The sequence below is a fragment of the Paramisgurnus dabryanus genome, chromosome 2, assembly GCF_030506205.2.
Source record: "Paramisgurnus dabryanus chromosome 2, PD_genome_1.1, whole genome shotgun sequence".
In the NCBI taxonomy this organism is placed as follows: Eukaryota; Metazoa; Chordata; class Actinopteri; order Cypriniformes; family Cobitidae; genus Paramisgurnus; species Paramisgurnus dabryanus.
Window position 1 is genome coordinate 55780194 of NC_133338.1, and position 23587 is coordinate 55803780.

The 23587-nt window shown below is 40.3% G+C and overlaps 1 protein-coding gene and 1 long non-coding RNA gene across 2 annotated transcripts in view; one reads left to right on the plus strand and one right to left on the minus strand.

Moving 5' to 3' along the window:
* The window catches only part of LOC135743920 (macrophage mannose receptor 1-like), a 68750-nt gene that overhangs the window by 38494 nt on the left and 6669 nt on the right, over positions 1-23587 (plus strand). The window contains exons 22-28 of the mRNA XM_065261824.1: positions 6535-6701; positions 11772-11789; positions 14175-14228; positions 16060-16165; positions 16304-16536; positions 16650-16815; positions 17183-17335. Of these exons, the coding sequence (XP_065117896.1) occupies positions 6535-6701; positions 11772-11789; positions 14175-14228; positions 16060-16165; positions 16304-16536; positions 16650-16815; positions 17183-17335 (897 nt within the window). The remainder of the gene's footprint in view (positions 1-6534; positions 6702-11771; positions 11790-14174; positions 14229-16059; positions 16166-16303; positions 16537-16649; positions 16816-17182; positions 17336-23587) is intronic.
* On the minus strand, positions 9558-10689 carry LOC141281475 (uncharacterized). Its single transcript, XR_012335810.1, has 2 exons — positions 10022-10689; positions 9558-9816 (listed from the first exon to the last, which is right to left on the minus strand). It is a non-coding gene; the product is annotated as an uncharacterized lncRNA (long non-coding RNA).

Sequence of the window (23587 nt, forward strand, 5' to 3'; positions counted from 1 at the left end):
ATCCCCAACATGGACAGAAGCTCTTTGATCAATTTACTCTCGAAATCAGTTCCCTGGTCCGAGTGTATTCTGGCTGGTAAGCCATAATGTACAAAGTATCTTTCACACAATACCTTGGCTACAGTAAGGGCTTTTTGGTCTTTTGTTGGGAACGCCTGGGCGTACCGCGTGAAATGATCAGTTATGACAAGAATGTTAGAGATCCCTCTAGAATCTGATTCTAGGGATAGGAAGTCTATGCATACAAGGTCTAAGGGGCCAATCACAAGATTTGGTGAAGTGGAGCTGCCTTTTGAGGTAATGACTTCCTAGAAATACATCGTCCACAATTTTTGATGTAGGTTTCAATTTCAGAATTCATTTTGGGCCAAAAGAACCTGTCCTTAATTAGTTCAGTAGTTCTCTCAACGCCAAGATGCCCTGATTCATCATGAAGAGACCTTAACACTAGATGTCTGTATTTCTCAGGTAACACTAATTGCTTGATCTCCTTACCAGAGGGTCTCTGGGTTACTCTGTGAAGTAATCCATTTAGTATCACCAATTTTGCACTTTCACGTTGAAAGAGTGATATTGCAGGACTATCTCCTTTATTTGAAGTCATCACTCTGCCGGTCTCAATTCCCTTTTTCACAACACTAATGACAGGATCATTTTCTTGAGCCTGTTTCAACTGTTGGGGTGTCAAAGGTTTTAAGGAACTCTGCTCTACACAAGTAGGAAATGCGTAAGCATCAGGAATAATAGCAGCAGAAGCTCCTAGTTGATCTACTAGTCTAGTGGGCATTTCCATCAACTCTGACAAAGTGGCTTGAGAGCAAATTGCTTTAATGCATGTCAATGGAATCTCTTCCCAGTTGTTTGAGGAGTCGGTAGAACAGTTTCGAGACAGAAGATCAGCGTCAATGTTGTGTTTTCCAGGTCGGTATTGAATGTTGAAATTATAGGTGGCAAGGGCTGCAAGCCAACGATGTCCTGTGGCATTAAGCTTAGCCGTCGTAAGCACGTAGGTCAAAGGATTATTATCCGTTCTGACTGTGAATCTGGCTCCATACAAATAGTCGTGGAACTTATCCACTATGGCCCATTTTAAAGCCAAGAATTCCAACTGATGGACCGGATAACGCTGTTCAGATGCACTGAGTTTACGACTCGCAAAAGCCACAGGTCTCAGACCCTCTGGGTACTCCTGATTTAACACGGCCCCCAAACCATTCATGCTTGCATCTACATGGAGAATATATGGTTTTGTGGGGTCTGCAAAAGCAAGAACTGGGGCATTTGTAAGACAGTGTAGAATTTTGTTAAAGGCCTCTGTGCAGCTCTGATCCCACCTTTCTCCAAAAGGTTCCTTCTCTTTAAAGTAGCCATCAGACCCTTTGTTGGCCTGTTTCCTTTAACTTTGAGTAGGAAGATAACCTTTAGTAAGCTCAGTTAAAGGTCGTACTATTGAGGAATAATTGGCAATGAATCTGCGATAATATCCACAAAATCCAAGAAAGGATCTTAATGCTTTAAGAGCAGTGGGCTGTTTCCATTGTTTCACTACTTCCACTTTCTTAGGATCTGTGGCTATGCCCGCTTCTGACACAATGTGCCCAACGTACTTGACTTTGGGTTGGCAGAACTGACATTTATCGATGGATATCTTCAAACCAACCTCCTCTAGCCTATCCAGCACCTTTAAAAGGCGTTCTTCATGTTCTTCCATGTCATCCAGATAGACCACGACTTGAAGAAGATTCATATCACCCACAGCCTTCTCCATAAGACGTTGAAATGTCGCAGGGGCCCCAGTGATTCCCTGTGGCATTCGTTGGAATTGGAAAAATCCAAGGGGACATATGAAAGCTGTCTTTTCCTTGTCTTCTTCAGCCATTTCTATCTGGTAGTATCCGCTTCAAAGGTCAAGGACGGAAAACCATTTGCTTCCTGATAAGCAGTCCAACGCATCGTCTATGCGTGACATGGTGTACTGGTCAGGTATTGTGCGGTTGTTAAGAGTGCGATAATCAACACACATTCTGACACTGCCATTTTTCTTCCTTGCGATGACAATAGGAGAGGCATATGGACTGCGTGACTCTTTGATTATACCAGCTGCTAGTAATTCTTGGAGATGCCGACGGACATCATCAATGTCAGCTGGTGCCAAGCGGCGTGATCGCTCTCTGAATGGACGAGGGTCACTGAGTCGGATATGGTGTTCTACTCCCTTAGCTAAACCTACATCCCACTCATTAAGAGAGAAAACATTGCGCTTCTTAGCAAGCTTTTGACTCAATCTTTTCTTCCAGCTTTCTGACATGGGTGACTCACCAAAGCTAAAGAGGCTGGGATCAAGAGCATCAGGTTGAGTATCAGACTGCTGGACAACAGTCACAATATCAGTAGCATAGATATGTGCAAGAACGGTGCCCTCAGGAAGTGAGACGGGTTTTAAAGTGTCATTTTGCAACAGAACAGGAAGCCCATTTACATCCATCTGTGAGGCAGGTAGCACAAACGACGGTAACAATACTCCAGCTGGAAGAGTAAGAGAAGTAGGTGTTTCAACTAACAAAATTTCTCTGGAAACCGAACGTTGTTGCTCTACTTTACAGGAAGCTAAGCATTCCTTTCTGGGATCAATATTTAATGAACCAGGACCCAACCATTTCACTTGTCCAATGGACTCATCTGTCCATTTGATCATTTCAGCCTTTTGTTTCTGCTGTTGAGCCTGTAAGATCAGCGGCTGTATCCGAAGAGACGACACTGAGGCATCACTTGATTGTGTAGTACAAAGGTCAGCTAGGCGTTTGAACAGATTGGCATTGGTTCCAATTATAATCGGAACGTGATCAGGGCTATGAGGCTCTGGACATACCAAGACAAGAACAGACAGAGATCCAGAAACACCCAATTTCTCTGAGAATTCAAGGTCAACTACGATGTATCCTTTGTATGGATAGCTTGCTTCACTCAAACCCCATATCGCAAGACCAGTGACAGGCTGAATGGGGACGTTTGACAGGTATTTTGAGTGCCAACTTTCAAATATTATTGTGACCTGTGAGCCAGTATCCAATAAGGCTTTGCAAGAATGGCCGCATACTTTAACATCTATAGTAGACGAAGGGCCCACCAATCCTTTTGGAATATGCAAATTTGGTTTCACTGGTTCAACAGTGCTTGTTCTCACATTGCAGTGTTCTGTAACATTACCCTGAGGTGATACTTTTCTTGCTTCTTTAGTTCTCCGCAAAGCTTGTAGTAATTTCTGAATTACTTTGTTGGAATTCTCAGGAGATATGCATTTAGTGGCAATATGCCCATCTTCACCGCATCGGTAGCAGAAAAAAGTATCACTCTCTTGAGAAGATGAACGTCTTACTGTTTTGGAGGAAGTACTTGAAACTTCTTTAGATGTTGTCTGAGACACTTCTTGTGTATTAGGTTGTTTTACCAACACAGCATTTAGCTGAATCTTTAAATCTTGAACCTGTTTCCGTAAAGCCTCCACTTCACTGTTTTGTTCTGCTTTGGATGATTTCTTTGCCACTCTAGCACTATTAACTAAAGCAGTGGGTGAAGAGAGCTCTGCTGAAGTTAAATGGGTCACCATTAACTTCACCTCTTTTAATTCGGCCTGTAGTCTGGATATTTCAGATGGTTCATCGCCTGTGGTGGTATCAACTTGCACTGTTTTGACATGTGATCGCCGTGCTGATAATTTATGCCTTGCAGCTTCATGTTCCTCCTCCTCTCTAATTTCCCCCAAAAGCTGCAAAAAATTGGGAGGACTACTTTTCCTTTCTCTTAATCTCAACTGCAGCAGCATCAAATCAGACTCTGTTGCACCACGAATAAGCTGTTCTACTCTAGCTCTATCCGCTAACTCATGCTCAAGACCTCCTTTCTGTACAAGTTTAGTAAGCGATTTCTCTATTCTTCTGAGAAAGGCAGATAACAGCTCACCTGGCTTTTGTCTCAGTAACCTAAATGCAAAGTACAGGTCTTCTCCAGACTCAGACGTACCAAATGCACTTTCCAATGCCTCAATGTATTCCATAGGACTTGCACTTGAGTTGGTAAGTCTCACGGCTTGAATGATATCTAGCACGGGGCCTTTTAAACTCTCAACAATTCTCCTCTTCTTTTCTTTGACAGGACAGTCACATTCCTCTACCATCAGTCTTGCTTGTTCACTCCAACTCTCTAGATTTTCTTCTCCAGCAGGAGTAGGGCTTACTCCCGAAAAAGTTCTAAGGCGGCGGTAAACACTGCTTTCCGAGGTAGATTTGGTTGTTTTTTCTAAGAGATCCCCTACAGCTCTAATTATAGACTCAGGGCTATTACCTGAACCCAAGTTAGGAGATAAGAGAGCTTGGGCATCTTCCATTGTCTTACCCTCATCTCTTAATAGTCTAGACAATTTCTCTGCGAAACTCTCTGTACCATGGCTCTCATCACCTGCAGTTGTTATAATCCACGTATCCCCTCCACCCAAGGGCATAACATCAGGAGGGAGGATGGCTGCATCTATTGTTTCACGGCATTCACCTAACACAGCCATGTAGTTTTGATCAGATTTGAACATTTTTCCTCTCACTCGCACTCGGCCAAGTGATTTGATCTGCTGCAGAGTTTCTTCAATGAATGCTACCTCTGCTTCTTCTGGCACTCTGGTTAACAGAATAGCCTTGGCGGAATCAATTCCTTCTCCTCTGCACCAATTACGAAGCTCAAGGACCAAGGTGGAACTTGCTTTGCCAGCCATAGCTATTTTATGTACTTCAATGTATGCTTTAACTGGGTAAACTATTGTAATTTAGGGAATTTGCATCCCAGCGGAGCCTCCATTTTATGTAACCCCTACCTCCTATATTATCCAAAATTAGAATTAAACTAGTATAACAAGGGAGGGGTTCCTGGGTACTCTTTAGGTTCCCTCAACAGTTAGTGTAAATTATTTGTACTTACTGAGGACAAGAAACAATGAAGAAATTGTATCAAATATAAATGTATTGAAAAACACTTAAGATAAACAAAATATATGACATTCAATTGTTTTTTGTAAACAGGATATGTATTTACCAATAAAATAAAAAGTGAATGAAAGTAAAATACAAGTTTTGTAAACCTTGTTTACATTTAGGGCTTAAAGTATTTTCTTAAATCAAGATTTTCTGTGTTACCTTTACAATATCCAATAAGACCAATTATCTGTTCTTTTTAACCAATAACTGTCTTTATATATATGAATGATTTAAACACTTACACAAGTACCATTATAAGAAAAGGGCCCAATCACACACACACTCGTACACAGTCTGTAATAACCCCACCGTTGCAGGCCTGTGTTCGTTGCTTGAGTACGGTGTGGCCGAGAAAACAAAACTTAACTGGCCGCTTCACTTATAAAGCAAACAAAAAAAAAACTAAATAATCAGTGCACGTGCAGGTATTGTACTCACGCACAGCGATGTGGCAATTGTGAAGATGAAATAACCGTGCTGGATGTGTAAAATAATGACTGGCAAATCCACAGGGTGGTCACAAATCTGGTCGGAGGTAGTTAGAAACTCGTAGCTTAAAGAAACTCACGCAGCAGATGGGATGATGAGATATTGGTCACATTGATCAGAAAGATTATCCTGATCATGCCTTCTTCACTGAGAAAAACTGTCCGTTTTCCTATGTAAGATGCAATAATTACTAAAACATTCAATAAATTGCATCTAATATACAGGGTTAAAGCTTACATACAATATGTTACAACCACACAGGCATAAATAAGCTAACAGGCTAATCGCGCTTAGCATAGCCTTTATCATTACATACTGTATTGATTTAACACACAATCTCAACACTTCAAAAACTCAATTTAATACCTTTTTACTGGGTACATCAAGTTCCAAACGTAGCACAACGGTAAGTTGTCCCAAAAGTCTGGCATATTTTATATGAGCTCCCGTCTATCGTACCGAGGCTCTCTCGCTCATCACACTTGCAAAAACTGCGCACTTCCAATAAGCCCCGCCCCTTTACACAGACTTTCAATGATTGCCAGGTAAATAACCAATCAAATTGGGTCAAAGCAAGGCAGTAACAAACTTGAGTGCATATAACCCGTCCAAAACAAAGCACATTTCAACCAAACATTTTTTCTCTTAACCCTTTACCTTCTGTAACATTTTAAATCATAAAATTGACTTTTGCACATCTTAACTAAATTTGGTCTGGGCTACATGTTCATCCTTTACACCTGAATTTATTTATTTATAAGAAATGAAACCTGCTTATATCATTGTGGTGTTTATGAATTCAACATGTATTCTCTAGGAAAACTAGTTAACGTATTTGCAATTAAAAGTATTACATTAACTTTAATTAAATTTGTGACTTAGTGCTAAACCAGCACAGACAGTGGCTGTACTTTAACTGGAGTGTGAGTGGTTTGTAAATAAAATACAAAAAGTTTCACTGATATTAAATATATATATATATATATGCCTTGCATTTAAAAGATCCCTTTGTTTGCTTTCTTAGTTTTTCTCACAACTTTAATGCTAAGTGCTGTTGATGACGTGTGGATCGGTTTAAATGACATTGCCTCAGATGCAAAATTTCTGTGGACCGACAATCGAGCTGTCAGATACACAAACTGGCTTGAAGGTCAACCTTCATCAAATTTACAGTCAAGAGACTATTATGACGTAAGTGTGAAAGAGTTTATTGCAAATAATAATAATAATGTAATAGCACAAACATTAAAGCTTCTCTTTTGTGTGGTGTGTATTTGTTTCAGCAGTTAGTTTTCTGTGTAATCTTACACTAAAGCTTTGGGTTTGATCACAGCAGTTAAAGGTGCTCTAAGCGAATTCACGCGGTTTTGGCCATAAAACATTTTTTGTTTCATACAGTAAACATCTCCTCAATATCTTCTAGCTGCCTGTCCCCTAAACACACTGTCAGAGGTGGGTAGTAACGAATTACATTTACTTTGTTACATTTACTTGAGTAATTTTTTTGGGGGTAACTAGTACTTTTAGAGTACATTTAAGGATGGGTACTTTTTTACTCTTACTCAAGTACATTTCTAGTGAAAAACTGTACTTTTACTTCGCTACATTTGGCAGCGTTACTGCGCTACTTTCAAATGGTAATAATTAATGTATATATATTTTTTTACTTTATAGGGCGTGTTCGAAAGTTTCCCGAGATAGGCTGCGTCACCCTTTAGAGCGCGACCGCGTGTAGATTATAGGAGAAGCCGATGAGGGCGCATATGCGTTGTGCAAGATATCGGAGGCAGATCATACATGGCTGGGTTCAAGTTCGGTCTATGTTTTCACTCCAAGAGGTCAAAAAGAATAGTTTCATAATGCGATGCATGCTTTGTTCACTAAACGAGCTGACATCTCAGCGTACAGGAATTTAAGATCCAACCTGAAGTAAGTATCATTATAATGTCTATTTGAACACTATTAATGGTCATTTCACACACGGGATTGTATTTTATTTAAATCCTTCCTAAAGAATGAATGAATAAAAATAAAAGAATAAAGTTTGATTTTAAAGAAACATGTATTATATATTATAATAAATGTAGAGTTGATTTGCACAAACAGATAAGTTTCGATATGAAATTCTGAAATGATCATTTTTAATAAGCCCCTGTTTATGTTCAGTAATTGCACTTTAATGGCAATGAAAATAACCTATTCATATAAAAACATGATAACAAACAGACACACACGTTCTTTTTTGTTTACTGTTTGCATGTTTAAAGGCAGATGCTGACAAGTTTGTGTTGTGAACATGAAAATAAATACAAAGTTAACCATCCTGTTTGTGTGTATTCTCAAATGACACGTTATGTGAAGTTAATGTACCCATTGCAGGACTGAGATAGGCTGCTTTACTTGTATATAAGCAGAACAATGATACTTTTAAGGAGAGGTTTGTGAAAACCCTCCAAGTAGTCTGAAATTCAGTGATTTTGTGCTACTTCTTTATCAGATCGGAAGTAACGAGTAACTAACTACTTGAGTAGTTTTTTAATCTAATACTTTTTTACTCTTACTCAAGTAAATAATTAGATTTGATACTTTTACTTTTACTGGAGTACATTTTTGTATAAGTACTTGTACTTTTACTTTAGTAGAGATTTTGGGTACTCTACCCACCTCTGGTCTCTGTAGACAGCCCAGGCTTAACAAACTGAAACAAAAACAAAGTGGTCAAACCTACCACCACGAAACATAACAAAGTGTTCCAGCCAATAAACGACAATTAGGATTTGGGGTTGACTCGTTCAGAAAGCACGGAACGGAGGGGAGGAGTTAGCTACGCTCCGTTTTGTTTGAAAACACTTCGAACGTCAATAAGAAGTGACGTTACACAGATTCGCTTAGAGCGCCTTTAATAATCTCATTATATTTTCTTCTTACTGGGAGCATGTTTCAGTTTAACTTCTGTTATGAGGTTCTGATCTTAGTTGTTCGTTTTAATGTTTATGTATCATTTTATTAACTCAATGGATCATCAAAGTATCGAGAATTGAATCTTGCACAGTTAAAGCGTCTGATCAGGATTCTTGTTTATGCATGAAAAACAGCTTTGACATGCATACAGTTAATATTAAAAGTATTAGCACCAATATAGATCATTATCATAAAACCCTGTTCAGTTTTAGTAGGGGAGAGTGGGGTAAGTTGTCACACTGTTCATAACTCCAACACTAGAGGGACAAACATCACAGAAAAACCAAAAATCAAATAGCCACATCTTCTATAGATGGGTTGCTCGGCGACGTCATCACTGTTTGCGCGCGCAACCGAGAGGCAGAAAGAAGAGACGTGCCTTGTGTTGTAGGCTAGTAGCGGTGTCTGTAAGTCAAAATGCCAAGGAGTTGTTAGGTGTATAATAGTAACAACAGAAGGAGTGCTGGGTGCCTGATGTTAACATACAACTTTCGGTAACACTTTATTTTACGACCCGCAAAGTACCGCGTAATTAAACCGAATTTACAGCGTACCTATTTGTAACAACAGAGTACCTCTACAGTACGTACTTGTAGTTATAAGGGAATAATATTTTAAGTTTGGGGTAATAAGGGGGTAAGAATATATGGAAAATTATTCTCTAAGTATTTCATAACTACAGGGTACCTATTGTAATATTACGTGGTATGTATGACTTACGTCTATGGGTAATATGGTCTATGTGTAATAGGTTTTTTTTTCATATTTGCTACTTACCTGATGAAGTGTTTTGTATAGCCTACAGTTGATGTCTACAAGCCACGTCGGCAAATAAAATATAACACACAATAAAGATAATAGCAACTTGTACCTCTTTGATCTGTATATGTATACAGGAGTTACCAGGTAACTCTTATATTTGCGGGCTGTAAATTGAAGTGGGGCTTATTCCCCGATTGTTCTGTGTATGTACCAGGTAACTCTTATATTTGCGGGCTGTAAATTGAAGTGGGGCTTATTCCCCGCTTGTTCTGTGTATGTACCAGGTAACTCTCATATTTGCGGGCTGTAAACTAAAGTGGTGCTTTGTTCACCTCTTGTTAATAAATGTTATAGGGTAAATACCATAAACATACAGAATATTGTTATTTTTATTTTAAAACAACTTATTTCAAAACATCTTTAAAACACTATAATTAAGCCAACACTTAATGTTTATTATCACATAACTTTTATTTAAAATAAAAAGTCATGACAATTTTTCATTGTTTTTGCGGCTTGGCTTCCTCTGTTGGTGTTCTTGTCCACTCGGATGATGAGTTGATGTCGTCTCACAAATGCTGTTCTGCATTACATATAAAAAACATAAATGAAAGCCTTCAGTAAATGTTTCTTTACTGTGCCTTGACAGAAACAGAGTTTTCTAAGCCAGTTACGTTTATAAATTTTAGGCTTACTTATGTGCTAGCTAACCTGCTACCGTTAGCTAGCAACTTTCTTGAAAAACATTGTTTGAAATGCGTGAGTCATGTATTAACAAAACCAGTCACCTTATCCAGCATGCGGAACCTGCTAACATCACTCGCAGCTGTACTCCACAGTGTAGAACGTTTTTAAAACCTCTTAAAGAAACTTCACCTCAGGATCGCGTTCCAGCAAACCTCCTGCAGACGACCGCGCGCTCTACACCTGCGCAGTAGTCTACGCATGTAGTCGTCTTTTGCTTTAGCGGGAGCTGATATCTGCTGTTGTTTCATTCTGGTTTGCCATTGCATAAATTATATTTGGCTAAAATACTTGTGTTTACAGTAAATAAATTGCAAAGCACCACTTCAAATATGTCCGCAAATGTAGGAGTTTCCTGGTAAATAGGGAATAAGTTGCTATTTTTATTGTACTTACCTTAAAAAAAGATAACCACATTAAATCAGCTTGACTTTTGTTATTAAAAGCAAGTAATATAGGCTACTAAAATAAAAGTGATATGCTGTTATATTTATTTGCCGATGTGGCTCGTAGACATTGACTGTATACAACATTCAGTAGTCAATATGAAAAATTCACAATAAAAAATAAATAAAACATAATTTCCCCATAGACTTGACTAAGTCATACATACCACGTAATATTACAATAGGTACCCTGTTGTTATAAAATACTTAGAGTATAAATAATTTATAATTCTTCATATTCTTACCCCCTTATTACCCCAAACTTAAAATATTATTCCCTTATACCTACAGATTACCTACCCTGTTGTTACAAATAGGTACGCTGTAAATTCGGTTTAATTACGCGGTACTTTGCGGGTTGGTTACCCAACTTTCTTATTTTTGGCTTAAAAAGTTATTACCATACTTTCCCGACTATAAACCGCACCGGAATATAAGCCACATAATTCAAAAATGCGTGATTAAGACAAAATAACATAAGTCACAGTGGACTATAAGTCACATTTAGAAAATTCTTTCACAAAATCCAAGCCGAAGAACAAACATTTTATTTCGAAAGACAAGTTATTCAACTGAACAATAGCAGACAGAACAGCAGGCTGAATAGATGTCTGTACGTTCAAGCAATATTATCAGTTATTTAAATGATAGCCATAGCATACAGAACTTACTTGAAAGGTTGAATAGTCTAAATTAACCAAACAAGCCAACTAGCGTGAAGTTTGCATACTTGTCATTCCACATCACTGAATCCATTGAATTACATAAATACAGAAGCAGCATATGGCGGACTCTCACAGCTGTAGACGGTAATGTTGTCTCTTGCCTCATAAATGTCAAAATGAATTCATACTGACCATTTTGATTAATTCGCACTTACACCGTGTCTCCACCGGACATGAACGATGCGACAAGAATTGAGAAGACTGAAAGATTATTGGTGCAATGCATCTCTCAGCTTGAGAGACACCACTTTTACTTTCTTTATAACAAAAACATTTATCATCAGAAAATGTAACAAAATAAGTCAGGACCTCAGAAAGACGGTAGTGGATGCCCATCTTAAACAAGATGATTGTTGTTAAACCAGCTTTTGGACTTTCTAGACTAGTACTTTTGTCCTTGTTTAAACTCAGTGCATCCGTATAATATCTTCTTCAGAAGAGACTTCATTCAGATTTTGTTTTTGTCATTTTATAATAAACACTTTTGGTTCTGATTATTTCTAACGATTAATCTAAGACATGTGTTCAGTTTTTATAAGAGGACTATTAACTTTGAATCGATGAATCTTTAAATGTTGAATACTACAAATGTGTTTCTACAATTCTGATCTTTTCTGTTTCAGGCAGACTATTATGGTGTGGTAAGTGTGCATGAGTTTATTGCAAATAATAATAATGTAGTACAAGCATCAAAGCTTCTCTTTTGTTTTGTTTGTTGTGAATTTGTTTCAGCGGTTAGTTTTCTGTGTAATCTTACACTAAAAGCTTTGTGTTTGATCACAGCAGTTAATATAAGCATCTCATTATATTTTCTTCTTAATGGCAATATGTTTCAGTTTAACTTCTGTTAGTAGGTTTTCATCTTAGTTGTTAATGTTTTACCCATAGATATGAAAAAAGGCTAGATGTCTCACCCGCGCTGCTGGCCAATTGAGTGGAACGTCCTCATTTGGTGGCCATCTTTACCACAGGCAGCTTGCTCACTCGTAGCATTGAGTTTTAATGGTGCAGGTATTTTTAAATGACCATAACTTGTTATAAATGGCAAAGATGTACCTATGACACTGCATATTTATACTAAAAAAAATCCATGAAACATGTTAAATCATCCAGAATTATAGCCACCTTAATAACGTTTGTAAGAAACCAAACCATTTGAAAATTGGTAGAAAAGTGAGCAAGTTATGGTCATTTAAAAGTACCTGCACCATCGAAACTCAATGCTACGAGTGCGCGAGCTGCCTGTGGTAAGATGGCCGCCAGGTGATGATGTTAGACTCCGCCATGGGCGTCGGAACCATTATAAGTGGGTGGGACAGGACCCACCCACTTTTTAAGACCAATGATAATGGACCCACCCAGTTTTTCTCTAATTTAGCGCATTTGTCTGTTCACTTATCAAGGCGCTGTTAATCAAAATCTATTCCATAGAACAGGGATCCTCAACCATTGCTTTTTTACACCGCGGACCCGTTTCAGCTTTTTTTTAAAAAATTGCGGAGGGAGGTGTCGCTGAGTTGCTGTTCGAACAAAGTACTGAAAAACCTCCTTTGCGAAATGTATAACGTTAAACGGAAGTAAAGGTCAAACAACCATGCATTAGGAAAATAAATAACTGCTTTATTTCTAGTATATTTTCTATTGACGTGTAAAACCATATTATGGCGAATTATTTTAATTTCACTATTTCACGAGTTTGCCTGCCGAGTCTTAATAATTAACGGTAAACGAACTTAGCTTGCTGTTCTTAAAGGCAGCTCGAACCTTAGGTCGGACTCGAGCCCCAAGTTCAAGAAACAGAAGAAAAAACGTAGGAGATGAGGAGAGATATGAATTGCGTCTGTGCGCGGAGCCACGGAAACGTTTAGCATATGCTTTTAATGATAAATGACACAGGTTCCTTTCAAACCTACGTTAAAAGTGTATGCTACTCGTTAAAATATTATTACTGCAGTAAAATGGTTTATTTTGATAGTTTTTTTTTTTACAGAAGCCTGCAATTACTTTTCATGCGATTATTACAGAGATGAACGTCTTCATGTATTAACATTATTTGCGAGGTACATTTGTAATTGATTCATAAAGTCATACCTCTGTTTAATCGATTGTGTTTTAGAAGTACACATGCTCAAACTTGTGACAGCATTGTTTCCCGACGGATACCATTAAATAAATTTATCTCATTTCCAGGATCTCACATTTATATTTCTCTAAGAGAGAGAAACAGAGATTGGGTATATCAAATAAAAAGGGTCTACAAAAATTGTACCAGTTTACCTTCATTCGTTTTTCTTACTTCCTCAAAATAAAAAAATAAACATTGTAGCCTACTGTCAGCAGGGTAGAGAAAAAATGTCACAGAAAAAAATAAATTAAATATGACATCTGTAATTAGTGGCAAAATATTCAAAGGGCTATTACCAGAATTCTGACCGCAATACTGTCTTTTATTTAGTAAACGCAAATGTTCAGGCTAATTAAAAGGAAACATGAAAATTGCATCTATTGCAGTAAATGTATTTTCGGGGGGGGGGGGGGGGGGGGTGGTTTGGGGGTTGTCGTGGGGACCCACCCACTTTTCATTTGCTTCCGACGCCCATGGACTCCGCCATAACACATCTAGCCTTTTTACATATCTATGGTTTTACCATTTCATGAACTCAATGCACCGTAAAGCTACCGTAGCCGCCAAAGGACAAACATGTTATAGTTCATTATGTAAGGTCTTTATACACCACTGATAATATAGTTATGTCGATTATACAGTATTGCACTTCTGTCAAGAGATCCTTTGAAAGTTACACAATGCACCTTTAAGCTGACTTGATGCTCTTGCTAAGTGCCTGTGTTTTTAACTCCTGTTCTTCATGAATATTTTGTCATTGTTTGTCACTTACTAGTATTTCTCAATGATTTAATACATGAACCCTACATTGGTTTATTAATCTTAACTTTATCTATGAATAGTTAAATGTTTTATAGTACAAAATTTGTGTTTACATTTTGTTTTTTTGTTTCTCTTACAGGATTTCTTTGGTATGAGATATATGAGACGGATAAGGCAGAAAAGGAGAACAAAGGTACAGTCGCTAGGGCGGTGTGGTGGTAAACTGGTGGCTTTAGCTTTACTGAATGCTTCAGCTAGGTCGTGGTATACCTCAGGAAGTCCAGGTATTTTAGAGGGCTGTGAAGTAGTAATGGTGGAATTAATTTGGAGTGGTACCTCGGTGGGTTGACAGTGTAGAGAGCAAGGGCTATCCCAACAGATAATTTGATGATCCTTCCAAGAGATGATGGGATTGTGAATTTGAAGCCAGGGTAAACCCAGAATGAGAGGGTGATGAGGGGATGAGATGATGTGGAAGCGGATTTGTTCCTGATGGTCAGAACCTGTCTGTAAACTTATATCATCGGTGGTGAATTGAATTCTCCCCTCCCCCAAGGGACGATCGTCTATCGCTTCCACTGCCATATGAGAGAGACATTTAGTTAACAGAATCTCATTTTGCTTGGCGAACTTCTCTGACATTAAATTTCCAGCTGCACCGGACTCAATAAGGGCCAGAGCCTCAATCGTTCTCCCCTGTATTATTAGTTGTAATGAAATCTGAACTGTATTGTGAGATTGAGAGGTAAAGATGTGGCACTCACCATGGTTGGACAGGTAGAAAGAAGGTGTCCGGGTTTACCACAGTACAAACAGAGTTGGTTGTGAAGTCTGCATTCTCTCTCTTCTGGGGTGAGATGGGTATAACCAAGCTGCATGGGTTCGGTACTTTCATTCGTTGGGGGGTGTAATGATGTGCGACGGGTTCTTAGCAGGTTTGAATGGACAGATCTATGAATTCAGAAAAATGTCTTCATTCATCACGACAAGCCAGCTCAGATTGTAACTCACGGTTTAGTCCCTTGCGGTTAATAAGCTTGAGTGGTTTCTCATCCCAACCTGCTTGAACCCCGAGAGTACGGAAAACCAGTGCATAGTCAGCTGCCAATCGATTTCCCTGAGATATGTTCAATAATCGCTCCTCTGCGCTCTCTCCTCCGGCGGTGTGCTCAAATATGCTGCAAAACTGAGTAAGGAAATTAGGGAAATACTGATCCATCTTCCTTCCAAACCGTTGTAGCCCATTCTAAAGCCTTACCGGTGAGTAACGAACAAACAAATGCTATTCGACTGGCATCGCTGGGAAAGAGAGAGATTGTTGTTGTGTTACACAGAGAGAGCATTGCATCAGAAAATCCTTACATTTTCCGGGATCGCCATTGAACTTGTCCCGGAGAGCTAAGCAGGGATTAGCAGTCATGGCGGCTGAAGTGAGAGGAGTCGAAGCTGAAACGGCAGTAGTTGGATTAGCCGTGGGGGAAATACCTCTCAAACCTTGAAGAGCAGTGACAGGGGGACAGGGACAGGCAAACTCGTAGTCGTATAACAGGCAGTGAAGACAGGACAGGCAGAAAACAGTCGTAATAATCAGTAAACAGATCAAAGTAAAAAACCAGGTGATAAACAGACAGGATAACGCTCAGAAATAAAAGCCGTGGCAAATCAAGACTTCACAGTGAGTTCAAGTTCAAGTGGAGGATTTATGCAGTTCATGATTGGATGCAGGTGGACACGTAATCAGTCCCGGTATGTGGAATCATGGGAAGTGTAGTCCGAAATGAGCATTAAAACTCTGGGGATCCCTCTGGTGGTGACAGCTAAAGACTTGACCTGGACAGTTTTAAAGGATTCCAGATTTCAAATCTTTGTATCTCCTATCATCAAATATTATCCTATCCTAACAAAGTTTATTTATTCAAGTGGGTTTATTCCAAACAAGCATATTTATTTAGCTTTCAGATGATGTAAACAATGACCCCCTTATGGTCACAGGTCACAAATAATCTGAACTCTTTTCCATGTAGAACTATGACTGTGTTATGATGGTTAAACACCCAGAGAAGTCCACTGGTAAGTGGACAGTTGAAGACTGTAAAAATAAGAGAGGTTTCATCTGCAAGAGGAACACAGGTTAGATGAAGACAAGACATCACTGTATAAATGTCGTAACTCTAACTCAATCCAATCGCACTGAAAACCCATGAGTTTATGGGTCACTTGTTGATCTCTTACCGTAGATAATCTGTAAGTATTTTGTGTGTATTTTAGACTCTCAGCTGTCTGCTCCCGTGACCACAGCAGTACCACATAAATACTTCAGTCTGGGCAATGATTTATATAAGGTCCAGCTGGAGAAGATGAGCTGGGATGAAGCGAGAAGACAGTGTAAAGCTGATGATGCTGATCTTGCGAGTGTACTGAACTCCATCAGTCAGGCGTACACCAGCCTACAAGTCGACGAACTCAAAGAACCTTTGTGGATCGGACTCAACAGTAACCTGGTAATAAATTCATCTCTCTTCACAATAAACACATTCATGTAATTTCATATACTGTATACACACTGCAGAAATGATTTTACTAACATATGAGTGTGGTAATGTGGTTTCTTCAGACATATGGACGCTATCGCTGGGTGGATAACTGGTTTCTAAGCTACAGTAAATGGGCTACAGGAGAACCCAAAAACAATTTAGCTTGTGTTTATATTGACACGGATGGAGACTGGAAAACTGCAGCGTGTAACAACAAATATTATTCCCTCTGTAAAAGATCAGCAGGTATTTTACAAATAATCAATTATAATAATCCGGTCCTTTAAAAGATAAACATCAACAGCATAAACTTTGCACAAACTTTTTTGGTCATTTGAAAGATTTCAAAATCAAAGATACTTTAATGGCATAAACTATATTTTTGTCTACAGTAAAAGTTTTAAACATTTAAACATAAACCTTCAGATTAAATGTTTTTAAATCCTGTAGAGCCTCAATTTATATTTAAATAAGAAATATTTAAATATGAAGCAGCTTTTGTCATAGCTATCGTTCAGTGATATATTTAAGTTTATGACAGTTTATCATAGTTTTAATTGATAGTTTCAGTTTAAGAGAGATTTGATATACTAACCCCTCACACGGTCCATAGTTTTTGCCCCTACAGATCCTCCTCAGCTGCCGGGTAACTGCCCCGAATCAGATCACAGAAAAGGTTGGATCCCGTTTAGAAGACACTGCTATACGTTCATGACCTCCACGAGAGACAACTGGGCTAAAGCCACAGTAGAATGTATAAGAATGGGTAAGACGCTTCATCCTCCTCCCAATGAGATTATTAAAGGTGTTTTAGAATATAAAACTGTATTTATCTAGACACAGATCATTAATAAGAGTTCAGAACATGGTAATGAAATATCATAAGCCTCAAACACATTTGTTTCCTTCTTATATAAAACTTGTGCATACAAAAGACTGCTGGACAGTCATGATGGCCGCCCTGCAACATTAAATTACACATTAAATTAATTACTATGTTGTTACAATGCTAAAGACAAACTTGTGACTGCTGAGTCAGCGCTATATGCCAGTTATGCTAGTTAATGCTATATGATAGTTAATGCAATATGCTAGTTAATGCTATATGTCAGTTAATGCTATATGCTAGTTAATGCTCAGCCCAGTCACACGAAATTACGAACCTATAGTCACATAATTTTTTATTCTTTTTTTGTGATGGGGAGACCGGGGTTGGTTGTCACAATTTTTACTCATCCATGAATTTCTCATCTTCAAAAAATCTTTCAGCAGTAATTCCTATATGAAATGAAAGCTTGGGGTCTTGGCTTTAAATGTGTATACGTTTTACTTTTAGAATGTATTGTAACAGGAAGTAATTTACCGTCAAATCATGGGGTTGATTGTCACGGGGTATGGGGTTGGTTGTCCCTATAATGGTTCAATAGGATTTCGGTGATAAATGGGGATCTGAAAAGATAATATGTAACTTTTTAGTTTTTTTAAGCTAGAAACGCCAAATAAGTTTTAATATGAATACCACCGCTATGATAGATAATCATCAATGCCCATTATGTTTTAACAATAGGATTAAAGTGGGTGATAAGTTACTTGGATTGTCTACTGTGTTGAGAAATAAAATGAAATAATTTTTAGGGTTAAAACCTCTTTATTTAATGCTTTATTTATTTTATTTTAACAGCAAACAAAAACAAACAAACAGACCAACAGTCTTAAAAGGTCTACATGTCCAATACTCACATGTGACAACCAACCCCGCAAGCTATGTGACAACCATCCCCAACTGACCTCTTGACAAACATGCTAAGCTAGCTGCCAGACGGCTTTAACTTGATAGCTAAAATATGACTCAAAATAAAGCTACTACTTTTGGCTTTTTAATGAGTGTTTTGTTTTTGAATGATTAATATCCTACAAACTCTCAACACAAAAACAACACCAACATAAAAATTTACTCTGACCCATAAAAATAAAAAAATGTCTCCTAACCTCAATGTTTTGTGTCTGCTCAGCAAAATTACAAATGCAAATGAGTAAGCTATTAAAGGTTAACAAATTGATATCAAAATTGTACCACAGCGCCATGTAGTATGTCTGGAATAAGCAGTGTGACAACCAACCCATGAGACAACCAGCCCCGGTCTCCCCTACTGTCTCGAATTTCATTGTCGCTTCGGTTTAGGGTTAGATTTACATAAAATTACATCCTTACCAAACCCAACTCTAACCCTAACGCGAAGGGACAATGTTTTAAAATTTTGAAAATATAAAAAAGCAGAAAAAGTAGTATAAACCAGTACTTAAAGTGACATCCTAACGCAAACACCAAATCTGACCCTAAACCAAAGCGAAAATGGTTTCAAAATAGAACAAAACAGTTGAGTAACCAATCCATGACAATGACACATAAACAGAAATTTGTGATACGATCATAAAAACCACGGGAATTCGTGACAATATAATAAAATTACGTGACTATAGGTACATAATTTTGTGAGTCTGGTTAGCAATGTTATATGCTAGTTAATGCTATATGCTAGCGTTTAGTCTGAAGTTCTTCTATTGATGAAATTCATAAACTGTTGAAGGGAAACACGATCGACTGCTTCATGCTGTCAAAAACAGAGTGTACGAGTACGAGGAGAATTAACGACACTACCGAAGTTCCCGCGGTGGGGCAGCGAAGGAAGACAGGTGGGACTGCCGGTGCGTCTGCTGTGACAGCATAAACATCTACAGTATGTGTGTGTGACACTGACCTGAGCCCGCTGAGGGTGACGGTCGTCTGGGCTCCTCTGCGGAGAGCGCAGACTCCGATGAGGGTGCTGGTGGTCCGGTCTCCTTAGTGGAGAGCTCGGACTCCTCAGGACACCCACTGACGATAGAGGAGAGGTAGGGTGAGCTGGTGTGTGTGCCCGCTCACGGCTCTCTCGATCCTCCGGAGACCTGGAGAGGGAAGAGGAATGCACTCTTATGTGTGGTTAAGTGGGTACCGGCTGAACAGCTGATGGAACACATGCAAAACAAGAATTTTCCACCCGACCCTCTACCGGGGGGAAGGAGCGAATCACCGTCTCCTGAAGAGTGATCCTCTGCCAATCCGGGTCGCCCGTCTCTGGCCACTTAAACTCCCGATTTTCACGGGAAGCGGCTAAACGGGCGGGGCGAGCTGCTGACGACCGGTTCCCCTGCGCTGCCGAGATGGGGTCCGAGAAGGGGAACGGAGGTGGCCGCCGCAGGACGCCGACGGCGAGAGGCAGACTGAGGAGCCTGCGTGGTGGACCAAGGGCAGCTCTATTTCGCCGGGCATGACCTAGGAGATTGCCTCAGTCTGCGCAGCGGAAATGTATGACTCCACAGGCTCGCCGAAGAGGCCGGTCTGTGAGACAGGAGCATTCAAGAAGTTGTTCTCGTCTGCGTCCGTCATGTCAGCCAGACACAGCCAAAGGTGGCGATCTTGAACCACTGTGGTGGACATCGCACAACTGAAGGCCACGGCCTCCCTCGTAATTCCTTGGTGAACCTGCAGCAACGTTATTGCGTGCAGGGCTGAAGCCGCCTCTCCGCATGCCTGATGGGCAGCGCCCGTAACCGGACGACTGTCTACAAACACGGGAGGGAAGGGTTGGGTGGTCCCACCAGGAACGCAGCTGCATCGCAACCCCCCGCTCCACTGAAGGGGTCCCCGCCCTTAGCGGCTCCGTTGGTGAGGAAGGTGAGGGGTGAAAGCTGAACGGCCGCAAATCACGTCAGCTCTTCATGCCGTCGGGAAAGAAAGGGTCAGGAGGAGAGGACAGAGAGGCCCGAACAGCTCCGAAGTACCAATCATGTGGGCGGTACGGTTCGAGCGGAGAGGGGTTAACCTCTCCAACTCTACCGTTTCCGCTGCTCGAGCGGGCACGGCCGCCATCTCCGGGACGACTCCGCCTCGGAGGAAAAAGAAAAAATTGACACCTCTCTGATGCTGCAGAAGTGACGGGACCAGAAGGAGGTCCAATGGATTCGGCAGAAATCGTAGAACACGACTCTGCAGTCTCCAGCGGAGCCTCAACCGGCTGAGGATGAGAAGGCCGGTAGGTGGAGGACGCATCCTCCGTCCTACTCAGCGTAGTGATGCGAAGAGCGCAGGGCTTAAAGTGAAAAAAAATCCTGAGCCTGAACTTTCTGTGGCTCAGCCAGGACTTTACCAATCCTGTTCTTTCTATAAACCAATTCTATGAGCAACAGCACAGTCATTTTTTCAACGCAGTACTAGGCTTACTGTGTCAAGAAAATAACATAACATGAAAGTTTGTGCCAACATTTATTGAACTGCTAGCTTTGAAACATGTTAATGACAAAGTGCATTCACCATTGGTTTCTTTGTAATGTGCAAAAAGTGCAAAAAGTGCACTCAACATTGCTCATTCTGAAATGTACAAATATTCTTAGATGCTTTTACAAAAACAAAAAACTTTGCCAACTTAAATAGGCATTTGTATCAATTAGAAAACATAAAAAACACAAAAGTGCATCAAAACAATAAATGCACATATCTTAGAAAACTAGTGTAGCGTAATACTGTACTGTATAACAATCTTAGTGCAACTCAAAAGGCTATTTATCATTCGAAATCGAACTTTTCTTCTGTTTTTTTGGCGTTTCTGGGCTGTAAATGAAGTCTTTTAAGCGATCTAAGCATCTTCTTTTCAAAATTTTAACAGAAAGTACTTCAGTTGAATAGGTCATGGCTGCTTTCGGTGGAGAGCAGCTGGCTTTGGACTCAGAGGAGCTGGCTTTGGACCCAGAGGAGCTGGCTTTGGACTCAGATGAGCTGGCTTTGGACCCAGAGGAGCTGGCTTTGGACCCAGAGGAGCTGGCTTTGGACTCAGAGGAGCTGGCTTTGGACTCAGAGGAGCTGGCTTTGGACTCAGAGGAGCTGGCTTTGGACTCAGAGGAGCTGGCTTTGGACTCAGAGGAGCTGGCTTTGGACTCAGAGGAGCTGGCTTTGGACTCAGAGGAGCTGTCTTTGGACTCAGAGGAGCTGGCTTTGGACTCAGAGGAGCTGGCTTTGGACTCAGAGGAGCTGGCTTTGGACTCAGAGGAGCTGGCTTTGGACTCAGAGGAGCTGGCTTTGGACTCAGAGGAGCTGGCTTTGGACTCAGAGAAGCTGGCTTTGGACCCAGAGGAGCTGGCTTTGGACCCAGAGGAGCTGGCTTTGGACTCAGAGCAGCTGGCTTTGGACCCAGAGGAGCTGGCTTTTGACCCAGAGGAGCTGGCTTTGGACTCAGAGGAGCTGGCTTTGGACTCAGAGCAGCTGGCTTTGGACCCAGAGCAGCTGGCTTTGGACCCAGAGGAGCTGGCTTTGGACCCAGAGGAGCTGGCTTTGGACCCAGAGGAGCTGGCTTTGGACCCAGAGGAGCTGGCTTTGGACTCAGAGGAGCTGGCTTTGGACTCAGAGGAGCTGGCTTTGGACTCAGAGGAGTCCAAAAAGTGACACAACATAAGTCAAAAATTGCTTGAATTAGGCAACATTTTCTCGATTTGAGTATTTTGACTTTTTAATGGGACAAGTAAAATTGTCCTTTGGATTGAGAAATACATTGCAACGGCACTTGAAATAAGACTAAAAGGTTTGTCCCATCTGCAAATCTTGTTTTAAGACAGTTAAAATGTATTCAATTCAAGATAAAAAACACTTAATTCAAGCATTTATTACCTTATATTTCATAATTTGCAGTGAAGAGCTGGCACTGGGTGCAGAAGAGCTGGCACTGGGTGCAGAAGAGCTGGCACTGGGTGCAGAAGAGCTGGCACTGGGTGCAGAAGAGCTGGCTCTGGGTGAAGAAGAGCTGGCTCTGGGTGCAGAAGACCTGGCTCTGGGTGCAGAAGAGCTGGCACTGGGTGCAGAAGAGCTGGCACTGGGTGCAGAAGAGCTGGCACTGGGTGCAGAAGAGCTGGCACTGGGTGCAGAAGAGCTGGCTCTGGGTGCAGAAGAGCTGGCACTGGGTGCAGAAGAGCTGGCTCTGACTGCTTCACTCAGTTTTTTCATTGTCTCTGCCTGATTCCTTTCCTTTTTCCTATTCAGGTGTGTATGATAAGTTTGATATGCCAACAGACATGTTCTCCTCATTGGTTGATCTATTGACATATTTGCAGTAGTCATCCGTCTTGCTTTTAAACTGGATTTGACTATTGCCAGGCCCTCATACGTTTCAATATTCATGCAACATCTATCCACCTCAAAAATGTCATCCATTTGGTTGAAAGATCCTTCAACCAGAGGTCCTGTAAATAAGCTAAGTAAAGCTTTTACCAGCATGTTAAGGACTGGATATCTCTGATCTCCCTCATAATTTTTCAACGCCACAATGGGGCTCCACCAACCAACATCTAAACTCATTTCCTCATCTTTATATAGATGAGCACGGACAACCAATTCACCATCAATTTGATAGGCCCGTACTTCCTCATTGAGTTTCCCTAGGTCTTCTGGTGCCACAACATTTGGCAAAGCCCTGCTTAATGTAAGAAATGCAGTGCAAACTGAGTCCTCCTGCAATAAAGCTGGACTGAGTGCTGACAGTGATGTGATTATTTTATTATTCAGTGGAAGGTTTTTTAGCAGAAATGCTGCTGCTCTGATGTATCCTTCTCTCAGACTAGAACAGATACTTGGAACCCATAGCTTTTTCTCCAATCGTGCTTTGTTCAGTTTAGAGAAGCAGAATTGTCCAACAGAGAGCCTTTTGTCCGACAAGTGCAAGTCTCTGCAATGAACATCGACCTTTAGGATGTCTTTTGCACTTACCTGTAGGCCAATGGACTCAGGCTTCATGAACTTACTGAGCAGCTCTCTAACCAAAGCCACCATCTCTGTGTGAAGCAAGTGCATCATTGGTTTCTCATATTGAAGTTTTTTGAGGAAACTTTGGAATGTTGGGAGAACTCCTGTACACAAAAGAGGAGATTTTAATTAAACATCATTATAAAATAAGAATTAGTTAATAAACATACATATTCTACACTAGAAAAATAT